This window comes from Neoarius graeffei, chromosome 6 (assembly GCF_027579695.1).
Source record: "Neoarius graeffei isolate fNeoGra1 chromosome 6, fNeoGra1.pri, whole genome shotgun sequence".
Classification (NCBI taxonomy): Eukaryota; Metazoa; Chordata; class Actinopteri; order Siluriformes; family Ariidae; genus Neoarius; species Neoarius graeffei.
Window position 1 is genome coordinate 95,296,253 of NC_083574.1, and position 24,394 is coordinate 95,320,646.

The window sequence follows — 24,394 nt, forward strand, 5'->3', positions numbered from 1 at the left end:
ATGACCTGGCGACTTGTCCAGGGTGTACCCTGCCTTTCGCCCGTAGTCAGCTGGGATAGGCTCCAGCTTGCCTGCGACCCTGTAGAACAGGATAAAGTGGCTACAGATAATGAGATGAATGAGAGATGACAAATTTAATGGACCATTTGTCTTATTTATGTCTCACTTTTAAGTCTTTCATTTGACTCATGTGTGTATAATGTGCAGTAAGAGCACTGATATCATATCGTATCTTTTGGGCGCTGTCGGACCAAACAGTTCTACGGACTCGTTGAGAGTCGACGAGCTGTACACTCACTGGCCACTTTATTAGGAACACCCATCCATCCACCTGCAGCTTTTTTTCTGCAGTTCTCGAATCAGCTGATTCCTTGACATCAAATCATACAGATACAAATCAAGAGCTTCAGTTAATGTTCACAATGTTCAAACATCAGAATGGGAAAAATTGTGATCTCAAACTAAGTGTGACTTTCTTTCAAGTCAAGTCAAGTTTATTTGTACAGCGCTTTTAACAATAAACATTGTCGCAAAGCAGCTTTACAGAATTTGAACGACTTAAAGGTCCCATGGCATGAAATTTTCACTTTCTGAAGTTTTTTAACGTTAAAATGAGTTCCTCTGACCTTCTTAAGTCACCCCAGTGGCTAGAAATTTCATAATGTGTAAACCAAACTATGCCCAACATTTGAGAATGGCGCGTCAAAACGGCGCGTTGATAAACTCTTCCCTTTACTACGTCAGCAAGGGAGATGATCCCCATGCCCCCCCTCTGGATTCCCACCCACTGTATGAATTGCCCACCCAGTTGTAGTGAGGAGACCATAGAGGACACAACAACATGGCATCACCTAAGCGAGCGAAACATGGAAGTTGCGCTGTACATGGATGTGACAACACAGAAAGGAGTCTGTTTTTACTGCCGACGGGAGAGACCCTGAAGACGCAGTGGCTTAATTTTATTTACTTCAATAATACGCCGTCGAGTCTACCTAAGACGGTGTATGTTTGTCGGAAGCATTTTCCTGAGGAATGTTTCCACAAATTGGGACAGTACAGGGCAGGTTTTGCACATCAACTGTCACTGAAGCCTGGGTCCGTACCAAGCATCCCTGCCGCATCAGCCACAAACACCGAACAAGTAAGTGTATAACTGTTAAGTCGTTTTGCCGTGTTTTAAAATCGGTGCCACGTTAGCCTTGCAATGGCTACATTAGCTGTGCAGCTAACCGCTTCCTGCAGTTAGCCAGGTACTCTGCGCTACAAAACCAAAAAGCATGCAGCATGCTCTGTTATAATAGCCAATCAAAACAGTTTTTACAAAGACACCCACATTCTTTTTTTTAAGTCACTCGTTCATTTTATTTGTTTGTTTGTTCAGTAAAAACCCAAACATTTGTTGAATTTATTTTATTTCCTCGCGTCGCACCTTAATGATGTCAGCGCGCAGTATTTTTCCCTTCGCGGTTTGTTCCTTCTCTCTCGCCATAGTAAGACACCCACATCCGCTTGTTCTGACCCACTGGAGGTAGCGTCACAGTGCTGTTAGCCAATCAGAGGTAACACGTTTACATGTCATGAATATTAATGATAAGACCCGCCCCCACCCTCTACCCTTCCCCGCCTCCTGCTTCTCATTAGCAAAACGACGCACTGGGAAAAACGCTGAAATGGGGCTTTCTCCCAGGAGGCTATATCTACGTGCCGAGGGTTCATTTCGAGAAAGGCTGCGGATATAACATCCGGAAACCTCCACGAGCCCATTTAAAGCATCAACAAACCACCATGCCATGGGTCCTTTAAAACATGAGCTAATTTTGTCCCTAATCTATCCCCAATGAGCACGCCTGTGGCGACGGTGGCAAGGAAAAACTCCCTCAGACGACATGAGGAAGAAACCTCGAGAGGAACCAGACTCAAAAGGGAACCCATCCTCATTTGGGCAACAACAGACAGCATGACTGTAACATTAACAGTTTTAACATGAAGTCAGTTTCGTTGATGTTATAAACTCTTCATTGATGGAAACTTGGGTGCAAAACTGTTCATGACAACTGCAGTCCTAAAGTTAACAAGTCAACTGTAGTCCTCAGCCATAAAAGCATTACTGTAAGAGTCCAGAGCGTCTTCCAAGTGTGACTTTCAACTGTCCACATGGGGCCGTCCTCCACAGGAGCGATGCGATGAGGCTCCAGCCAGACGTAGGGCATCAGGATGGATCACGCAGGTCACTGTGGCATGGGTATTGGTTTGAATCAGATGAGTATTTCAGGGTTGACTATTTCAGAAACTGCTGATCTCCTGGGGTTTTCACACACAAACAAGAGTCTCTAGAGTTTACACAGAATGGTGCGGAAAACAAAAAACATCAAGTGAATGAGTGATAGTTCTGTAGGTGGAAACAAACACCTTGGTGATAAGAGAGGTCAGAGGAAAATGGACAGATTTGTTCAAGCTGACTTTCAGGAAGGATATAGCAAATCATAGCAACTCTTTACAACCGTGCTGAACAGAAAGGCATCTCAGAATGCAACAGAAAACAGAAGAACACATTGCATTCCACTCCTGCGAAGAACAGAAATCTTAGAATCAAGACCAATTTCCTATTAAAGTGGCCGCTGAGTGTATGTCAAGTCTAGTCTAGTCTTGGTATCGGTTTGTTAATCTACCCACTGGGGATCTCTGTTGAGAACGACATCCCTTCAAGGGTTTTTCAGTTTGCATTTTGCACCACCTGTAGGAACGCTGAAGTGATGTAAGCCAGCTTGCTAGTGTGACATTAACAGGAAATGCTAGTGAAGATTTTTATATTTCACTTAGATGCATCAAAAAAGCTCAGTAAAGCCTGGACTTCACTGTTCTTCTATTTCTCCAGGTTTTATTGATTTATAACAATAAACATCCATTTACATCACTCATGGTTCCTTTTGTGCTGGGAGAGAACCTACCCTGAAGTAGGAGTGAAAAAAAGTCCCTCAAAGCAGCGTTCTAAGAACTACAATCATCCTGAGTTCCTGCACTACGGACACAAAAATGGCAGAACTTCCTCCAACAGTTCTAAGAACTATGAAAGAGTTCCTCCGGTCCCAAAGCACGTTATAAGTGAAATCAATACGACGGAAAGTAGAAAGTTGGTGCCCGGAACAGAATAGCCTCATTGCTTTCCTTAAGCTAACACGCAGAAAACAGGAAAAAAGAGCAATGATACGCTTTACAGAGCAGAAGGTGCTTTGTTTTCAACCCACAGATGCTGAAACTTGTTGAAATTCACCAACTAATTTCAAACTGAATAAAAAGAACTCTCTCTAACATCCAAGTCACAGATTATTGACCTTGAAATCACCCAATCCTGCAACTCCAATTCTGTAATTATGTTTAGTTGTAGCTTTAAGATATTAAATATAGCCGCAAGCAGCGATGAAGAGCCTGAGCACCTCCGGGATACCAACTCTGGCATGAATCCAACAAACTGCCTCGGAGGAGAATGTCAAAATGTACCACGTGTCAAAATGCGCAAAACCAAAAATAACTCACTTCCTGTTGAGTATGGCTAACACAAAGTACATTACAATTTTGTTCATCTTGGGCCACCCCACACACCTTCTAAATTTGACACGGATAGGTGAAGCTACCTGTATATACTGGGCAAAAGTCTCAATGACATGTGGGGATGCTATGGAGTCCCATGGACACACCCGGGGCCAAGCCTCTATCCCTGAATAGCGGTGGTCTGGACTGATGTGTGCACCAACATTCATGAGGTTCTGCCCATGGGAACCACCTCAAAAATGGCCAAAAAGAAGAAGAACAACAATCATAAGAAGAAGAAGCCCTTCGGAAAACAACAGGGCCTTGCACCTCATTGCAGCACCATCCGGTGGACACTGGAGGCCATGCACCTCAGGTGTTCGGGCCCTAATGAGCATTATTTTTACAGCGCATAGCTCAGGATCTGCACAGGATGTGACTTTTAGGCTCTTTAAGTCCATCAGTGTGTCGTGCATAAAGGATGCTCAGATTCCCTTGAGTTGATTTGTAAAAAATCCATGATCCGGATGAATGGGTGACTCTAAATTGACCGTAGGTGTGAATGTGAGTGTGAATGGTTGTGCGACTTGTCCAGGGTGTACCCCACCTTTCGCCCGTAGTCAGCTGGGATAGGCTCCAGCTTGCCTGCGACCCTGTAGAAGGATAAAGCGGCTAGAGATAATGAGATGAGATGAGACGTTTACTTGTTTTTGACTTGTGGACTTGTTTATTTTGGATTTGACCCACTCAAATTAAGCGACACAGAAAGACGTTTTCAGAGACCAAAGAGTAAAACGAGCAGGGAAAATGCACAGAGTTACTTTTCTCATTAGAGTCCTGTTTGAATTTCTATTAATTCAGCTCGTATGGTCTGGCAGTGACAGTGAAAGTCTTTGACATCTGAGAATTAATAAAATAATTCTCTCCAGACAAAAAGGGTAAACACGACGCTTTTCAGTCAGGGGCAATTTCACGCAGTTTTGCTTTTTGTAATCTAATTCAACACAAACTCATGAAATGTTTGAAAGCTCCGATTGATAAAACGTGCTTATTGGATAAACAGCATGCAGGAGAATAAAGGAAATCACAAACAGCAGTTCAATACATTTCAGTCGTGAAGACGCTTCATTGTCACGGAGGCTTTTAAATTCGCAGCTTTTTAACAAACACTTTGTTTCTGTCAGTCTGTTTTCTGCACCGCTGTAGCATTTTAGTGCAATGTGTTCAGAAATGTTTAAAGCTGTAATTATCCAGCGCTCCATTACAAACATCAGTGTGTATCAGTTGCTGGTCTGGTAAACAAGAAAACCATCGAGAGAGAACAACAAACAGACAAAGAACAGGATTTATGAAGAAGGATGAAATATTTCCAAGAGTCTCCGTACTGATCTCCTCATCCTTGCCACAACTTTATCCAAGAGCTCAACCTATTAGAGTATTTGAAAAGGCTTTTGTGTTGATTTGCGTCCTGTCTGTAAAGCACCATCCTTCAGCAGCCAGTTCAGTGGAAGAGTCGAGGCTGTTCGGTGGTTCAAATGTCACACAAACCCAACGGTGTGAAAGTGCTAACATTAGCCCAGCCTTGAGGAGGAATCGTTCTACATCCTTCAACTAAAATCCTGTTCCTGAGCTTCACAGTGAACCAACAATCCAAAATGATATGGCAGCCATTTTCTCACACTCACTCTCAGATCTGCATTTTAAAACCGATGCTGTGACTCTTTTCACAATTACTTTTAGCTCATCCAGCCGACAGGTGATGAGTTTATGCAATCATGTGTTGTCTGTCATCCGTCTGGCGTCGTTCACATTTCATGAAAATCACTTCTTCTTTCTCAATTCTTCATCGATTTTGATTCTTTCTGGCATGAAGGTAGGGGGATCTATTCCAATTATTAATGAAGTTAAGGACTAATTAATCCTTAAAGGAGAACTGAAGTCATTTTTAAATTTGCTTTATTTCTTAATTAGCATGTTATTCGATTACGTTTTCGGTTTTAGTAACCTTATATCGTGACTCGTATTGGCAACTAATTGCAATTAAATATTATACTTATCGGCCTATTCGGTTTTTAGCCGTGTTGAATTTAGTTCGTTTGGTCCACGGCAGGCGTCGCTTATCCGTGCGATCTTCACGAGACTTGCGCGAGACTTTGAAACATGAAGTGTCAGCCAGGTGTCAGCGCCGCCATTTTGAAAACTGTTTTCCAAATGAAATATTGCACAAAAACAAGTTTAAATGACGATTACTGCCTACTTTTTTCAAACCTTCCTGATTTGCTATCAAAACAAAGAAAACTTCAGGCTTGATCACATCAGCATTCGAAAGAGGGCACGCACGTCTTTTGACAACGTTGGCAGATGTTGGTCGCTTTGATTTCCGCTGTACATTTTACTTCCGTCCTACGATGTCTCGCACAGGTCTCAGCGAATCTCGTTTACGCCCATTGCTTTGACATATGGACTGATTTATTACAGAGCATATTTCAAACACTCATAACTTCCTATAGCAGTGACAAAATAGTTATCAAAAATGCATTCCGATATTTAATAAAATGAGAAATAGAATTTTGATAATAAAAAAATTGCCTTCAGTTCTCCTTTAAAGGACATGGGACATGAAAGATAAATGCACGCTATATCAGTTTCTTTCCATTAAAAATATGAAATAATTGCATCAACAAATACAAAATTATCTATTAAATTCAGCAAAATCGTTATATTCATGATGATTATATGGCATTTCTGCTCGAGCTCCGATATGCATATTTTACAACCGGAAGAGCCGCTGTCACGTGATCATACGTCACAAAAACTTTCGGGTACAGCACAAGCGGGTAGATGAATATGGAGAAGTGTGAATCGTGATGATGACGAATGCGACAAAATAGTTTTTGTGTCTTGGATGACAAGAAAATTGTTTCGTTTTTAGAGTGTTTAACGTACATTGAACATCATGGTGTATTGCGACCTCCCAGTCAGTCAGACGCGCTGTTACTCCTGTTAGCAATGTAGCTAGGCTCAGCATGGCCAATGGTATTTTTTGGGGCTGTAGTTAGATGCGACCAAACTCTTACACGTTTTTCCTGTTTACATAGGTTTATATGACCAGTGACATGAAACAAAGTTCAGTTACACAAATTGAAACGTGGCGATTTTCTATGCTATGGAAAGTCCGCACTATAATGACAGGCGTACTAACACCTTCTGCGCGCTTCGGCAGCGCATTGATACCTTCACTCGGAGTTGTACCATTATTTTTTAGACAGGGCGGACGGACCAGGGCATTCGCCCGCCTGGCCGTGCCCGACGAGGAGCGCTCTCGGCCGTCTGGGAGGCAGACGGCAGCCCCTCCTGGAAGTGTGGTTTTACCATGGGCCTCATGTGGTAAGGATTAGTATTATAATTTTGGGTGTATCAATTATTGATTATCATAATTCTGACTCGTTTCGCCATTTTGAATGTTTTCATCTCGGACTCTGGAAGCATTGTATCTCAATCAATCTCGAAAAATATCAGCAAAAAAAAAACTAGCTTGCAACGGACTTTAGCTAGATCTATGATGAACTTTCAATGTATGATACAAAAATAATACTTCTTTCAACAGATCATTAGCCTTTGAGCGGAATTGTTTTTAACTTACCAGGAAGTGTTATCGAGCCGACCGCTTTCAGTTTCATGGGGATTGAATGAACTCTCACTCTCAGAATCATCTGACCCGTCAGAGTAAAGACAAGATCCATGTTCATGTGAATTTCCAGCTATCGGTTCGAATTGATAGGGTCTAACTTCACATCTCTGTGAAACATCGGGAATGTCACTGTCGATGGTGTCCATTTTGGTAACCTGTTTACATTAGATTCCCAAGCGCTGGCTCCTTGAAAAGTTTTTGTGACGTCACGGGTCACGTGACCGCTTAGCTAATTAACGAATCCTTGTTTTACGCTGATGTATAAAAAAGTTGAAAAATGTGATGATTTTCACATTTTTGACGCCCTGCAGTGATTTAGATGGCATTTCTTATGTCCTTTATACATAATTATACCCAGAAAAAAATCCATGTCCCATGTCCTTTAATGCTTTAAGCAGTTCAACAGAAATCGATTCTTCTCGGTCAATCCCTTGCCGTTTTGGATTCTTTCTGGTAAATAGGTCGGTATTCCTAGGGTGGCTATAGCTTCTACCGTATATATAGCTTGTAGATAGTGTACTAGTATATAGCTTGCAACATTTATTGCACAAGGTGGCCCACTTTAGATCGTTCCTTCTGGACTAGACGGGGCCCAAGTGAGCTACACCGTTAATGACAGTCTCGTCTTGAGCTTTTGAAACTGATTAGAGCGATATCTAATGAATAGCACGCAATTTGTCAAAAGTTACAATTTTTCATTTATTAATGAACAAAATGTTGTGCTTCTAACAGTGTCCACAAGACAAGTGAGATCCTGGTATCACTTATGTTACAGCAACTGTACACTCACCGGCCACTTTAATAGGAACTTGTTCTTGATTCTAAGATTCCTGTTCTTCAAAAGAGTGGAACCCAATGTGTTCTTCTTCTGTTTTCTGTTGCATGCTAAGATGTTTTTTCTGCTCACCACGGTTGTAAAGAGTGATTATATGACTTACTATATCCTTCCTGGCAAAAAAAAAAAGCTCGAACCACTTCAAATCTGTCCATGTTCCTCTGACCCTTTCTTATCAACAAGGCATTTGTTTCCACCCACAGAATCGTCGCTCACTCACTCAACTCAGTGTTTTTTGTCTTTCGCACCATTCTGTGTAAACTCTAGAGACTGTTATGTGTGAAAACACCAGGAGATCGGCAGTTTCTGAAATACTCAAACCAGTTCATTCTATCTGGCTCAAACCAACCCTCATGCCACAGTGAAAGAAAGTCACACTTAGTTTGAGATCACAATTTTTCCCGTTCTGATGTTTGAGCATTGTGAACATTAACTGAAGCTCTTGATTTGTATCTGCGTGATTTGATGCATCAAGGGATTAGCTGATTAAATAACTCCATAAAACAGCAGGTGGATGTAGGGGTGTTCCTAATAATGTGGCCGGTGAGTGTAAAAAGTCTTTCCTGGTATCACTAGTCTCTATTTCTCCTGACTTTTACAAAATGCTGGCATTCATCATATCAGTAATTATACAGCATTTCTTTTTTTAAACTGTATTTTACTTATTAGGCTTAGATGAAGGGCGGCACGGTGGTGTAGTGGTTAGTGCTGTCGCCTCACAGCAAGAAGGTCCTGGGTTCGAGCCCCGGGGCCGGCGAGGGCCTTTCTGTGTGGAGTTTGCATGTTCTCCCCGTGTCCACATGGGTTTCCTCCGGGTGCTCCGGTTTCCCCCACAGTCCAAAGACATGCAGGTTAGGTTAACTGGTGACTCTAAATTGACCGTAGGTGTGAATGGTTGTCTATGTGTCAGCCCTGTGATGACCTGGCGACTTGTCCAGGGTGTACCCCGCCTTTCGCCCGTAGTCAGCTGGGATAGGCTCCAGCTTGCCTGCGACCCTGTAGAAGGATAAAGTGGCTAGAGATGATGAGATGAGATGAGGCTTAGATGATGTAGCATCCCTGCAGATGTGTTGTTACTATAGAAACAGTTGCATATTAGAACAAGTGAATTATTAATCACATGTCCTTTACGTCACAGCCATAACTGGTGTCAGAGCTGTTATTATTTAACAATTATTCGCCGAAGGTGAAGTGCATATCGGCGAATAATGACCAAGACGAAGTTGAGATAATTGTTTTAGTATAAATACACAGGTGATTTATTGATTTTTAACAAAAAATCATCTCATCTCATCTCATCATCTCTAGCCGCTTTATCCTGTTCTACAGGGTCGCAGGCAAGCTGGAGCCTATCCCAGCTGACTACGGGCGAAAGGCGGGGTACACCCTGGACAAGTCGCCAGGTCATCACAGGGCTGACACATAGACACAGACAACCATTCACACTCACATTCACACCTACGGTCAATTTAGAGTCACCAGTTAACCTAACCTGCATGTCTTTGGACTGTGGGGGAAACCGGAGCACCTGGAGGAAACCCACGTGGACACGGGGAGAACAGCCAAACTCCACACAGAAAGGCCCTCGCCGGCCACGGGGCTCAAACCCGGACCTTCTTGCTGTGAGGCGACAGCGCTAACCACTACAACACTGTGCTGCCCCACAAAAAATCATATTAAAAATTAAACATTTATTTCAAACTGCAAAAGCAGCATGCAAATGTCATAACTTTGCAGCACAGACTTGTCCCACTTACAGGGTTCTCCACGGATTGAAAATATAGGGGGGTGGGGATGACCTTGAAACAAATTTGCATAAATATACATATGTCATTTGCATATAATTTGCATAAAATACTCTCAAATAGTAATCATTTAGAATTGAGGAATCAATTGGACTGGTACAAAACACATCATACATCAAACATTACACACTTAAACTTGAATTCATTGTATTAATTAATTTGCACACTTCAGTGCAAATTAATTAATACAATGAATTCCATAAAGCTAATGCAAGAATGAAAACTGAGGTCAACAGATTTCAAATGTAGGCCTGTTTATTAACATTGAGTGCCTGAGGAACAAGTTATAATAACTTAAAATAAAAATAAAAAGAGAGCCATCTTTCTTAAGTAAACTTTTGCTTCTTTTACTTTTCCCATCTACAACATATCAGACATAAAAAGAAGGTTGATCAATGGCTCAGCAGCATCAAAATATTGCACTTTTGTAAAAGAATGTACATAAGCATTATAAATTATAACTAGAGCCAACAATTCCCCTGTGGGAAATTGTGAGAGTGATGCAGTGCGTGTAGCAGTCGCTATTGCAGGAGCTGCACTGTACTGTGTGAATGTATGATTTGCCATGAGGCTACAAGCCTGTGTCTCTCTGAGAGGGAGCAGCCCCTCCCTCCTGTGTGTGTGAGAGCGAGCAGCCCCTCCCCCACCCGCACGCTGAGTGCAGAGACAGAGGCGCCGTTTACACATACCCGGGTATTTTTAAAAACGCAGACCTTTGCCTTTGTTTGTGCCTTTCGTTTATACACAAACGGAGTTTTTTCCTATGAAAACGATTCTTTCTAAAAACCCCGGCAAAAGTGGAGATTTTTTGAAAACTCCGTTTTGCGTTTGTGTGTAAAGAGACCAAAACGGAGTTTTAGGCAATCTTCGCGCCACAAAAGAGCGACCATTGTACATATGACAAGCATGGAAACACTCAGAGTAGCAGCATTTCTGTGATTAAGAGCTATATTCGCCTGTTTACTTTTGAGAATAAAGCTCATAAAGCTCATTGACCAGCAGAGACGCATTAGGGCTCGGAGGGCTGCAATTGCGGAGCTTCTGGTGACCAAAAGAGCCCGACCGTACCACCGCCAGCGTTGGCGATTTTGGGTTCGACCTGGACGGACTGCTGTCTGGTGGGAGAATTTCGAGAATGGCGTTGTCGTCCCGGAGGAATGGCAGGAAAACGTTTGTGTCGGCGGTTCTCGATGAGGCTTCTGATTGGCTTGTGTGGAATTGTCATTCTTCTCACACTGCCACCGACAGTCTTGGCGTAGTTTAACAGCTCTTGACAGCGTATTTATACGGATCAATATAAACGTAATTTTAAAAAAAAACGCAGCTGTGTGCACGAAGTTATTTTGGAAAACAGAGTTTAGAAAATATGTGTTTTTAAAAATACCCGGGTATGTGTAAACAGCGTAAGAGTATCACACAGAAAGCGCACTTTTTCCTCAGAGCGCTCCCTCCAAACAACGGGGATTTACACGAAAACGAAAGGAGATATTCACAAAATTCTTTCACATTGAGCGCCACAAGGCTCTCCTGAACACAGTGATGTAATTTTTTTGTCTGTAGTGTACTTTGTCGGTACTCCAACAGAGAAAGGCTATCTGTCACAAAGAAAACAAAGGGACGTCTCTTCCTTTTGTAAAGGGGTGGCAGAAATTAAACGGGGGCGGGAATCACAGAAAGGGGGGCGGCCCGCACCTCTAAAACCCCTCGTGGAGAACCCTGACTTATCTACACCGAGTCACATAAAATACTTTGTTTTGAAATCAATAAAAGAAATCACAACTCCACCTTACCTTAGAATAGTTTTAGACCAAACTTCAGAGCATCTTTAGTGCTTTTAGGAACAGCATTTTCTTTCATCATTAGTAATTCTTCCTCACTTACGATGACGAAGCGATCGGCCACTATTTTGCTGAGTCACTTGAGGTGATTATCGAGAAATAGTCCAAATTTCTTGACCAATCAGCACGTGAGATTTTCTATCATCACTGTGTATTTATACTGAAGAAAATTAATCAACACCTTCAGAGAAATCAGTTGTGCTCAGGTCATTATCATTCATCTTTACTCAATAAGCTCTTCTCAATGATTGTATATGGACTGCACAACGATTTCCTCTGACACAGGAGTACCGGAGGAGACATGGCACCAATGAGATTGAAGAATGTAGGTCTTAAAGATAATTAGATAGTTAGTTATGGCCAGGTTCTTGCCTGAACTGATAATCACATCAGTTTTTTTTTTCTCTGGCTAATCAGACACAAGGTACGCCACCACTCTTGCCAGAGCAGTTGGGGGGTTCAGTACCTTGCTCAAGGGCACTTGAATCAGTCCTGCTGGTTTAGGGAATTGAACCAGCAAGATTTTGGGCCCAAAGCTGTTTCTCTAACCATTTGGCCATGACTTCCCCCTAAAGATAAGCAGCAGCTTCAGTGAAATTATGTTCCTGATCGCATAACATCAACCTCTGCAAATGCAATGGCAGCCGTTATATCCGATGTACACACACGCACACACCTTGCTGTAAATGTAATAAAACCCTGACTGACAGCTTTGATGTGTTTACTTTATCAGTATTAAAGATGCATGGGGGGTTTAAACACCATTTTGGGCTTTGACACCCGAGTAATAAACACATCACATTCAATATCAACCAGGTGCCCAGAGTCACTACAGTGTCAGTCGTCTGAATGACAGTTTCTGACCCCCCCCCCAATTGAATCTGCGAGTGTGTGTATTCTCTCTCAGTTCATTATGTGTGATGGATGCTGAGCCTGTGAGTCACATAATTACTACTCACTCACTCACTCACTCACTCAATCACTCACTCACTCTTGCTGCTCATACCTCTCATTGTATGTGGTGTGTGTGGTACAACATGTCAGATCTGTCCCTGTAATCACGTTATCCCTTGAGGCGCTGCTCAGAGAAAGTGCTCATTAAGTGGGTGTGGTCTCATCGTAATAGCCTGCAGTTGCATTACACATAATTGTTTAAGTTTAAGTGACTGTAGTGATAGTAACCGACCAGGCTGCTTAACAAACACATCGAGAAACATTGAAGATCAGAAGACAAATTACTGAGAAGAACAAGCAACAGGTGACAACAGCCAGGGAGCGAGCCAATCAGCAATCAACTTATCAAGAAACTCTGTGTACGGAGTTGGAACAGTGAAAGAGGTCAGGATCAGGATGGATGGAACAGCATGATGCACTTCCTGTGTATAAATCCTATGCACTGATGCCCTCTAGGAACTGACTACAGCAATCATCGGGCAAACTAAAAAAAGACAAAAATAAAATGTACATATTTTAGGTGTAGCACTGGAAATCAAATGAGTTCTGGTTGAATAATATTGGTGGTCCTCAAAGTGCAAAATAATGTTTTGAAGGTATGGTGGCAGGAAAGCACAATACAATATGAATAGCAAGTGCGAGATGAAACAGAAAAAAGAGAGAGCAAGAGAAAGACAACAAATTGCAAGTTTCAGTACATTAATGATATTTAGCAGACACTCTTATCTAGAGCAATGTACAACATATACAGAGCAGCCTGGGGTTTGGAGCCTTGCTCAAGGACACTTCAGCCATTCCTACTAGTCCAGGGAATCAAACCTGTGATCTTTTGGTCCCAAAACTATAGCTCTAACCATTGGGCCATGGCTTCCCAAGTTGGTAACATTGGTTCTCTGACTAAACAGCAGAACACCAGGATGGTTTTCTTCAGAACTAATGGTTCTTTCCATTCAGCCATTATCCATAACCGCTTATCCTGTGCAGGGTCATGGGCAAGCTGGAGCCTATTCCAGTTTACTATGGGTGAGAAGCAGGGTACACCCTGGACAAGTTGCCAGATCATCACAGGGCTGACACATAGAGACAAACCATTCACACTCTCATTCACACCTACGGTCAATTTAGAGCCACCAATTAGCCTAACCGGGCGGCACGGTGGTGTAGTGGTTAGCGCTGTCGCCTCACAGCAAGAAGGTCTGGGTTCGAGCCCCATGGCCGACGAGGGCCTTTCTGTGCGGAGTTTGCATGTTCTCCCAATGTCCGCATGGGTTTCCTCTGGGTGCTCCGGTTTCCCCCAAAGACATGCAGGTTAGGTTAACTGGTGACTCTAAATTGACCGTAGGTGTGAATGTGAGTGTGAATGGTTGTCTGTGTCTATGTGTCAGCCCTGTGATGACCTGGCGACTTGTCCAGGGTGTACCCCGCCTTTCGCCCGTAGTCAGCTGGGATAGGCTCCAGCTTGCCTGCGACCCTGTTGAAGGATAAAGCGGCTAGAGATAATGAGATGAGATGAGATGAGGTATGGTGGCAGGAAAGCACAATACAATATGAATAGCAAGTGCGAGATGAAACAGAAAAAAGAGAGAGCAAGAGAAAGACAACAAATTGCAAGTTTCAGTACATTAATGATATTTAGCAGACACTCTTATCTAGAGCAATGTACAACATATCCAGAGCAGCCTGGGGTTTGGAGCCTTGCTCAAGGACACTTCAGCCATTCCTACTAGTCCAGGGAATCAAACCTGTGATCTTTTGGTCCCAAAACTATAGCTCTAACCATTGGGCCATGGCTTCCCAAGTTGGTAACATTGGTTCTCTGACTAAACAGCAGAACACCAGGATGGTTTTCTTCAGAACTAATGGTTCTTTCCATTCAGCCATTATCCATAACCACTTATCCTGTGCAGGGTCATGGGCAAGCTGGAGCCTATTCCAGTTTACTATGGGTGAGAAGCAGGGTACACCCTGGACAAGTTGCCAGATCATCACAGGGCTGACACATAGAGACAAACCATTCACACTCTCATTCACACCTACGGTCAATTTAGAGCCACCAATTAGCCTAACCGGGCGGCACGGTGGTGTAGTGGTTAGCGCTGTCGCCTCACAGCAAGAAGGTCTGGGTTCGAGCCCCATGGCCGACGAGGGCCTTTCTGTGCGGAGTTTGCATGTTCTCCCTATGTCCGCATGGGTTTCCTCTGGGTGCTCCGGTTTCCCCCAAAGACATGCAGGTTAGGTTAACTGGTGACTCTAAATTGACCGTAGGTGTGAATGTGAGTGTGAATGGTTGTCTGTGTCTATGTGTCAGCCCTGTGATGGCCTAGCGACTTGTCCAGGGTGTACCCCACCTTTCGCCTGTAGTCAGCTGGGATAGGCTCCAGCTTGCCTGCAATGCTGTAGAACAGGATAAAGCGGCTAGAGATAATGAGATGATATGAGATTAGTCTAACCTGCATGTCTTTGGACTGTGGGGGAAACCGGAGCACCCAGAGGAAACCCACACAGACACGGGGCGAACATGCAAATTCCACACAGAAAGGCCTCCGTCAGCCACTGGGCTCAAACTCAGAACCTTCTTGCTGTGAGGTGATAGTGCTAACCACTATACTACCGTGCTGCCCTGCTAATGGTTCTTTCCACATGCTAATTTCTTTGCTGAGTACAAAAATGGAAGTTTTTACTTGCGACCATAATGTCTTGCAAGTAAATGTTAAATCATGTTTGTTCTCTGGACATTTATATCAATCGTAACCACAGTGTCCTGACCATCCTGGAAAACCAGGGTGGTTTCTTTCACAACTAGTGGACATTGGATAGCAAAGTCATGGTTACTATATCCCAAGAGTGTATCCTCCAGGACAGCAAAAATGCACAGCACTCATAAACAGCACAGAGGGTGGCACAGTGGTGTAGTGGTTAGCACTGTCACCTCACAGCAAGAAGGTTCTGGGTTTGAACCTCCCGGCCGATGGGGGCCTTTCTGTGTGGAGTTTGCACATTGTCTGTGTGGGTTTCCTCTGGGTGCTCCAATTCCTCCACAGTCCAAAGGCATACAGGTTAGGCTAATTGGTGGCTCTAAATTGGCCGTAGGTGTGAGTGTGAATGGTTGTCTGTGCCTATGTGTTAGCCCTGCGATAACCTGGTGACTTGTCCAGGGTGTACCCCGCCGCTCGCCCATAGTCAGCTGGGATAGGCTCCAGCTTGCCTGCGGCCCTGTAGAACAGGATAAGTGGCTACAGATAATGGATGGATGGATGATAATCATTGGGAAATTGCAAAGACATGCAGAAGAGGTAAACTATCCAGCCACCGGGGTTGTACAAGCCAGTGTATACTTAGTGTTGGTCCCAAGCCCAGATAGCTTGTGGAGGGTTGCATCAGGAAGGGCATCCCTTGTTCCTATGTGGAAGAGATCTGCTGTGGCAACCCCCAATGTACAGGAGCAGCTGAAAGAAGAAGACTCATCAGCAGTGCTGATCACTATTCTTCCTTTGTGATATTCTTGAAAGACTGCTCAAATTCCTCTGTATTCAGAATCAGAATAGGTATCAGGTATAGAGGGATTGTGAGTAACATTAACAACAGGAGAAGCGATGGTATTTTCCACCACATTGGGGCAATCAGCAGCATTGTATTTGCATAGTCTGCTGGATGTGTTGCATTGTTATTCAGAGCAATGGCAATGATGGAAAAGCATATACCTGGAGATCTGACCAGTCATACACCAGTTCTGGCCCAAGGCATCTGTCTCTGCTCTATCTTTAAATAAACCATATTGGAAAGTGATCTGTCTGTCTGTTCATGAACACATCAAATTCAGCTCTACTGTAGGTTTTCAAAAATATTGGATCAACCTGTTGTGAGTTTGCCAATCCTGGGGCATCAAATTTCTGCAAGACAGAATGTCCTCTGTTTTGTTGTGTCAGGTTAGTACACTGCAGCACCGCTATAACAAACTCTTTTACGACAAATTTTTGCATATAACAAACTAAGTTTATGTCCCCTGCCTTTAGTGACAATGAGTTGGGGTCTTCATAAAAAAACATCACTGTCATGTCCACATACGCTGGTGCTCGGGGCATGCAATGCCTTTAGGACTAATTGCAGTACTGTACCATGCACCTGTTCTGAATTAGAGCGCAATCACAGCATACACTTATAAGGACTCTCTAAACACACAGACTTGGAGAAGTATAGGCGCTGTACCTCGTGTCTCACATTAACAAGCCTTGTATCTGTGTATTGCCTTTCTGGTTTTGACTTTGTTTTGTGTATTCAAACTGCCTTTTTGTCTTTGCCTCCACCATTCTGCTTGTGCCTCGTATGACCATTGCCCGTTTCATGACCCTGCCTTTGTCTTATGTTTTTGAACTGTTTGCCTGCCTGTTTGTAAATAAACACTCTTCCTGCAATTGCATCCATCATTCGCCTGTTTACATGGCCCACTGAGCCATGTGCTCCTCTTCTCACCAGAGACAACCACTAAGTAATCAAGCCCATAGTCAAGTTAATAATACGCCTTAACGCCACAAAACAAAGGCTTAATGAGCCTCGCTTAGGTGTCGATCACTAACAATTATTGAGAATAGTGATCAGAGGATCAATAAAAGGATGAAATGACTGCTGATACCACTAAACTTCACACTTAGTTAACGTGTACCAGTGGTGTTTTTATACCCCCCACCCTGCCCAGCCCCATGACATGACATAAATGACATCATCAGTGATTTTGCAACTCATGAATGAACTGAATGGTGAAGATTTAGAAAACATAGTGAGTCAGTGGGTGGACACTGACAACGATACACTGGTCACCTCTGTCATTTCCAGAACAGATGAAGAAATCATCGCCTCCATTCATGATCCTTTAACTCAGTCAGTGAACTGTGACTGATTCTGAAGGAGACATTCATGATGAGGAGAAATGTGAAATTTTATGCACAATCTCGTAAGTGTTTGGTGTGACAAGTGGGTCCATTTTGGTATAACAAGCTATTTGAATGTCCCCCAAGGAGTTTGATATAGCAGGGTTGCAGTGCATCTGGAAAGCTCTTAGAGACTACATCTACCAACTTCCAAGGCTTGCTTGTCCAATCTCAACATTGCATTGCAATTTTGTGCCCCTGTGGTAGATGATACAGCACATCCTAAAGTTTCTGGAAAATGTTTTAAACTATACTGATCAACCCACAACGTTGACATGCATTGATTTGCTGAACTCAAGTTTTTCCATATGCCTCCTATAGTTGCAATCTCTCTCTTTGTAGAGGATACACTTACAAATCGGAGGTGCAACATTCTCAGTTTCACTACTGGAGTTGCTGCTACTATCATGCCAGCTAGATGTAGTAAGTCTGCAAATAGGCAATGTGTGGACACTTGACATTTCATGACCATATCCATAATTGAGATTCCTTTTTTTTATGGCTCTGTTTTGATTTATTTAATTTTAAGCCTGTGGATTTTTTTTTTATGTTGTGTTTCTATTTATTATTTAACTGATGGTTGTGTGGATACTGCTGACTGTAAAGCAAAGGTTGCATGGTGGTATAGTAGTTAGCACTGTTGCCTCACAGCAAGAAAGTTCTGTGTTCAACCCCATGGCCAAGCAAGAAGGTTCCATGTTCAAACCCCACGACCAATTTCAGTCAATTTCTGTGTGGAGTTTGCATGTCTCCCCCATGTCTGCGTTGTGGGCTCTGGTTTCCCCCATGGTTCAAAGATGTGCATATTAGGTAAAAATACTCAGCCACTGGGATTGTACAAGCCAGTGCATACTTATTGCTGGTCACCAAGCCTGGATAGATTGGGGAGGGTTGCATCAGGAAGGGCATCAGGTGTAAAAATCCATGCCAATGGGGTTGAAAATCAATTGGGGCTTTGCCCTGTATTCTTCCCTTGTCACTATGTGATCTGTGTGACAAATCAAATAAATTAAATTGCTTTTGCGGATAATAAAGATATCCTGTCCTATCCTGGAATTGAAACCCTGACCTGAGAAGTGTTTGCGAGGCATGACCTTCATGATGGCCCTTTCATGCAAAATACCTGTATTCATTTGAAATGAAATGTATTCATTTCCTGGAGAATTCGAATTTCCTGCCTTTCTTGAAATTCATCCACCATCAAAAATTCACCATATCTCTCTCTCTCTCTCTCTCTGTCTCTCACAGGGGTTGAGTTCAGTGGCATGACACGGCAGACAAGGGAGGTAAGTGAATACATTTATTTGTAAGGGATCTGATCTGTTACATGCTGCTCTTGTTCATAAGAATTTTTCTCCTGTGGTGCAGGAACTGTGTCCCCAGCAGGATAGTCACATTAAAGATGGTGCTACAGCAGTTCAGTTGAACAGACAGCGCAGACCAGATGAACCTAGTGCTGATAACTCCATCTCACCCATGCAGTTTCCCGCCTTTGAGTGGAACAAACCAAATCAAGCTTCTCAGAGGATCACCAAACGCCACCGGAAACTCCTCAAGACCAGCACAGTGATCCGCCCTCTGTCTAATTCTTCCTCCTTCTTTTCCTCCTCCTCCTCCTCCTCCTCCTCCTCCTCATCACACTCCACATCTGAGAACTGGAGGCGTCTCTCCCGTATCCAGGAGTCTCGTCGTCGCCTAATCAAGGAAGTGTGCGCCAAATACCGGAGCAACATCTCACGAACAATAACACCACACCATGTGTCTCGCATCTATGTAGAGGACAGACACAAACTGCTCTATTGTGAGGTGCCCAAAGCAGGCTGCTCCAACTGGAAGAGGGTGTTGATGGTGCTTGCTGGTGTTGCATCCTCCACACAAGAGATAAACCATGATGCCGTCCACTACAGTAACCATTTAAAGAGGCTGGACAGTTTCGATCGGCACGCCATTGCCGAGCGCCTCCGCTCCTACACCAAGGTGCTGTTTGTCCGTGAACCGATGGAGCGTCTCGTCTCTGCTTTCAGGGACAAGTTTGAAAGCCCCAACTCGTACTACCACCCTGTGTTCGGAAAGCCCATTATCTCCAAGTACAGGGTGAATGCATCCAAATCGGCACTCAGGACAGGAAGCGGCGTCACCTTCCAGGAATTCATTCGCTACCTGCTGGACGTCCATCGTCCAGTGGGTATGGACATACACTGGGAGCCAGTGAGCCAGCTCTGCAGCCCGTGCTTGCTCGACTATGATTTTATCGGCAAGTTCGAGACTTTGGAAGAGGAAGCCAACTTCCTGTTGCACAGGACTGGAGCTCCAAAAAACCTCACATTCCCAACGTTCAAGGACAGGAACCCGAAAGCTGCCAGGACTTCCACACACATCACACGGCACTACTTCACACAGCTCCATGCCTCAGACAGGCAAAGAGCTTACGACTTTTACTACATGGACTATCTGATGTTCAACTACTCCAAACCCTTTGAAGATTTGTATTGACAAATCAGTGAGATGGTTGGTTGTTGTTGTTGTTGTTGTTGTTATTGTTATTGTTGGTGTTGTTGTCATGGCTGTAATTGTAAAATTATCAAAAACTGATGGTGTATAAAAGCTCAACACGTTTATATATATTATTAACTCATGCTAACTGCTAAAACTGCTGCTTCCTAGCATTAAATCTTCAAATAACACATAACTTGGATGGGACTGAAACAGATCAATCTGATCACGTATTAGACACGAACCTCTCTCTTCACTTCAACCGATTCAACATTTATAGATTGATTCCCTTTCAACTGTTTCATCTACGTAAAGTAACACCCCTCTCTTTAGAGTGTGCACACTTTCACGACTTAAAGTAACTGTAATATTCAGTTTTGTAAAAAGGGCATTCAGAGGATTATATATTTTTCTATGTATTTGTACAAGTTTGGCTTTATGCTTGTGTGTGTGTGTGTGTGTGTGTGTGTGTGTGAGAGAGAGAGAGAGAGAGAGAGAGAGAGAGAGATAATTGGCTACACTGACGAGAAATAAGGATGTAATGGACATTGTAATGGACATAACATGGGGGTGTCAAAACATTTTAGCGATCAGGTCACTTTACACTGAGTTCAATGTTAATGTCAAGTGGGTCGGACCTAAAAACACTTCAGTGACCAACATCATCAACATCTCCGCCTAAATGTGTTCAGCCAGCAGTTTGGTTTTACCGTAGACATGCAGCGACTTTCATAAGTATTTGAACTGAAAAGGGTTGAAATAATTAATCTACACAAAATATCTCATAACATAATCTTGAAGTGTGTGTGTGTGTGTGTGTGTGTGTGTGTGAAGTAGGAGGATCAGTATTGTTTGCAAATGTATTAACAAAATTTAAAAAGTTGTGATTGCATAAGTATTCCCCCCCATTGCTCTGACTCCCCAAGTTCTTGTGCATGGTCAGAAGTGTCAGTGTACAGTAGGAGTCCATTTGAGGTACAATTTACACTCAGGTCCCCTCTAGGGCTCATTATTGGACCTCCTGGGCCAAAAAGGTACATACGGTATACACTCACCGGCCACTTTTTTAGGAACACTCATCCATCCACCTGCAGCTGTTTGATGCAGTTCTATAATCAGCCGATCCCTCAAATGCATCAAATCATGCAGATACAAATCAAGAACTTCAGTTAATGTTCACTTCGGGAAAAATTGTGATCTCAAAGTGTGACTGTGGTATGGGTGTTGGTTTAAGCCAGATGGAATGAACTGGTTTGAGTATTTCAGAGACTGCTGATCTCCTGGGGTTCTCACACACAATAGTCTCTAGAGTTTACACAGAATGGTGCCCAAAACAAAAAACATCAAGTGAGTGAGTGAGGGACAGTTCTGTGGATGGAAACAAACACCTTGTGATAAGAGAGGTCAGAGGAAAATGGACAGATTGGTTCGAGCTTTTTTGCCAGGAACGATAAAGTAACTTATATAATCACTCTTTAAAACCGTGGTGAGCAGAAAAGCATCTCAGCATGTTAGAATCAAGAACAAGTTCCTACTAAAGTGGCCAGTGAGTGTATGTTCTTAATCAGTGTATAAAGGGTACAAATAAGTACCTTAGAGGGAACTGATCCAGTGCCAACCTGTTGTACCCCTAAAGGTACAATACTATACTTTACCCCCCAATAGAACAATTGAGGTCTTATTTTTTCTCCTAATATTTCAATTTAATAACAGTCCTCAAAAGGGGCAGCACGGTGGTGTAGTGGCTAGTGCTGTTGCCTCACAGCAAGAAGGTCCGGGTTCGAGCCCCGTGGCCGGCGAGGGCCTTTCTGTGTAGAGTTTGCATGTTCTCCCCGTGTCCGCGTGGGTTTCCTCCGGGTGCTCCGGTTTCGTCCAAAGACATGCAGGTTAGGTTAACTGGTGACTCTAAATTGACCGTAGGTGTGAATGTGGGTGTGAATGGTTGTCTGTGTCTATGTGTCAGCCCTGTGATGACCTGGTGACTTGTCCAGGGTGTACCCCGCCTTTCGCCCGTAGTCAGCTGGGATAGGCTCCAGCTCGCCTGCGACCCTGTAGAACAGGATAAAGCGGCTAGAGATAATGAGATGAGATGAGAACAGTCCTCAAAACAATTTTGATTTAAAACACAGTTTGTTTGCGGTCAGCCAGATTGGGATTAGGACTCAACCCACATGTTGAATGTTTGACACCCCTGATGTAAGAAACTCAGAAATTAGGACATATTTGGACTTTAAAAAAAAAAATCCCAAACCCTCACTTTTAGGTTCTACACAGTATCTTCTTGAAGTCCCTTGATGTTTCCACATCTTCTGGAATTGGTTTCCAAGCCCCCCCCCCCCCCCCCCCCCCCACCCAATAAATAAATTAATTAATTAAAATAAAATAATATAAATAAATAAATAAATAAATAAATAAATAAATAAAAATCTGTAGTGTTGACTAAAGTGACGTAATGATGTAATAATAAACCATGTAATAACTCTGTAATAAACCTGCAGGGTGTTTTGTTTGTTGAAGCTCTCAGCAGTAACTGTTGCTGTTTTGTGGTGCCAGATGATGATAATGATGATGTAACTCAATCTATCATGGACACTGGTGGTGTGTAGAGCAAGATTACAATATTTTCTTATTGATGTTATTTTTTAAAGATAAAGGAAGTGATGCATAGCTTTATGGTATACAGGCGTATATTAAAATGGTGATATGGAATAAAATGAGTATAATTACAGATGTATAGATGTATCAGAAACATATTTGTGTTTTATGTGCAATGCGTATCCTAAATTAAATCCTAAATATCCTGTTGAAGTGTTTCAGATGCCGTGTGTGAACTCGGGTAGAATGACGGATCGCTTCTTTCTCCCCATCCTCCACTGAACGTTGGTATAAAGACGATGGTCCGGTGGAAATGAGTGAATGTAGATGTGTTTTCCAGTGCACACATGTACAGATCTGATGCCCTTTGCCTTATTTTTACACTGCCAATGACGTGGCGTGAATCAGGATGATATTCTTCAGGTGGTGAAGCTCTCTCGCGTTCTCTCTCTCTCTCTCTCTCTCTCTCTCTCTCTCTCTCTTTCTCATGTCTAGGAATAAATATGTATACATTTAATTTTAAACTTGTAGTCTTTATTTGTTGATTTTGCTCTTATTGACTCAGCAGTCTAACTGTTTGAAAAATGCAGTGTCCAAAAATCATGGATGGTTTAAACACTGCAAAATAGCCTATAAAATTTGGCATGTGAAATAAGGATTGATGTGAGATGTCACACACAGACACATGTACGAGTTTGGAAGTACGGCTGATAACGTCAACAAAAATACTGAAAGAGTTTTTGAGCCAGCAGAGACAGCATTCCACCACAGAAACCTCTTTTGCTTAGAGATTATTTATTTTTCTTATTTTATTATTTTACTGTTTACAGAGCTCTGGGATCACAATGAGAGAGAGAGAGAGAGAGAGAGAGAACAGCTGAGAGAGAGGGAGAAAGAGAGAGAGACAAAGAGAGAGAGCAGCTGAGAGAGAGGGAGAAAGAGAGACAGAGAGAGAGAACAGCTGAGAGAGAGGGAGAAAGAGAGAGAGAGACAGAGAGAGAGCAGCTGAGAGAGAGGGAGAAAAAGAGACAGAGAGAGAGAGCAGCTGAGAGAGAGGGAGAAAGCGAGAGAGACAGAGAGAGAGAGAGAGAGAGAGAGAGAGAGAGCAGCTGAGAGAGAGTGACAGAGAGACAGAGAGAGAGAGCGACAGAGAGAGAGCTGAGAGAGAGAGGAGCTGAGAGAGTGACAGAGAAAGAGATAGAAACAGAGAGAGAACAGCTGAGAGAGGGAGAAAGAGCGAGAGACAGAGAGAGGGAGCAGCTGAGAGATAGAAACAGAGAGAGAGAGAGAGAGAGAGAGAGAGAGAACAGCTGAGAGAGAGGGAGAAAGAGAGAGACAGAGCGAGAGAGCAGCAGAGAGAGAGTGGCTTAGAGAGAGACAGAGAGAGAGACAGAGAGAGAACAGCTGAGAGAGAGGGAGAAAGAGAGAGACAGAGAGAGAGAGAGAGCAGCTGAGAGAGTGACAGAGAGAGAGAACAGCTGAGAGAGAGGGAGAAAGAGAGAGACAGCAGCTGAGAGATAGAAACAGAGAGAGAGAGAACAGCTGAGAGAGAGGGAGAAAGAGAGAGAGACAGAGCGAGAGAGCAGCTGAGAGAGAGTGACAGAGAGAGAGTGGCTTAGAGAGAGACAGAGAGAGAGACAGAGAGAGAGAGCAGCTGAGAGAGTGACAGAGAGAGAGAACAGCTGAGAGAGAGGGAGACAGAGAGAGACAGCAGCTGAGAGATAGAAACA

General features: G+C 43.2%; 1 protein-coding gene across 1 annotated transcript in view; it reads left to right on the plus strand.

The window, feature by feature from the left end:
- Positions 1-22,398, plus strand: part of LOC132888164 (carbohydrate sulfotransferase 8-like) — a 220,284-nt gene extending 197,886 nt beyond the window's left edge. Inside the window, exons 3-4 of the mRNA XM_060924193.1 lie at positions 18,825-18,862; positions 18,945-22,398. Coding sequence (XP_060780176.1) covers positions 18,825-18,862; positions 18,945-20,069 — 1,163 coding nt within the window. The 3' untranslated portion in view covers positions 20,070-22,398. The remainder of the gene's footprint in view (positions 1-18,824; positions 18,863-18,944) is intronic.
- The last annotated feature ends 1,996 nt before the right edge of the window (positions 22,399-24,394 follow it).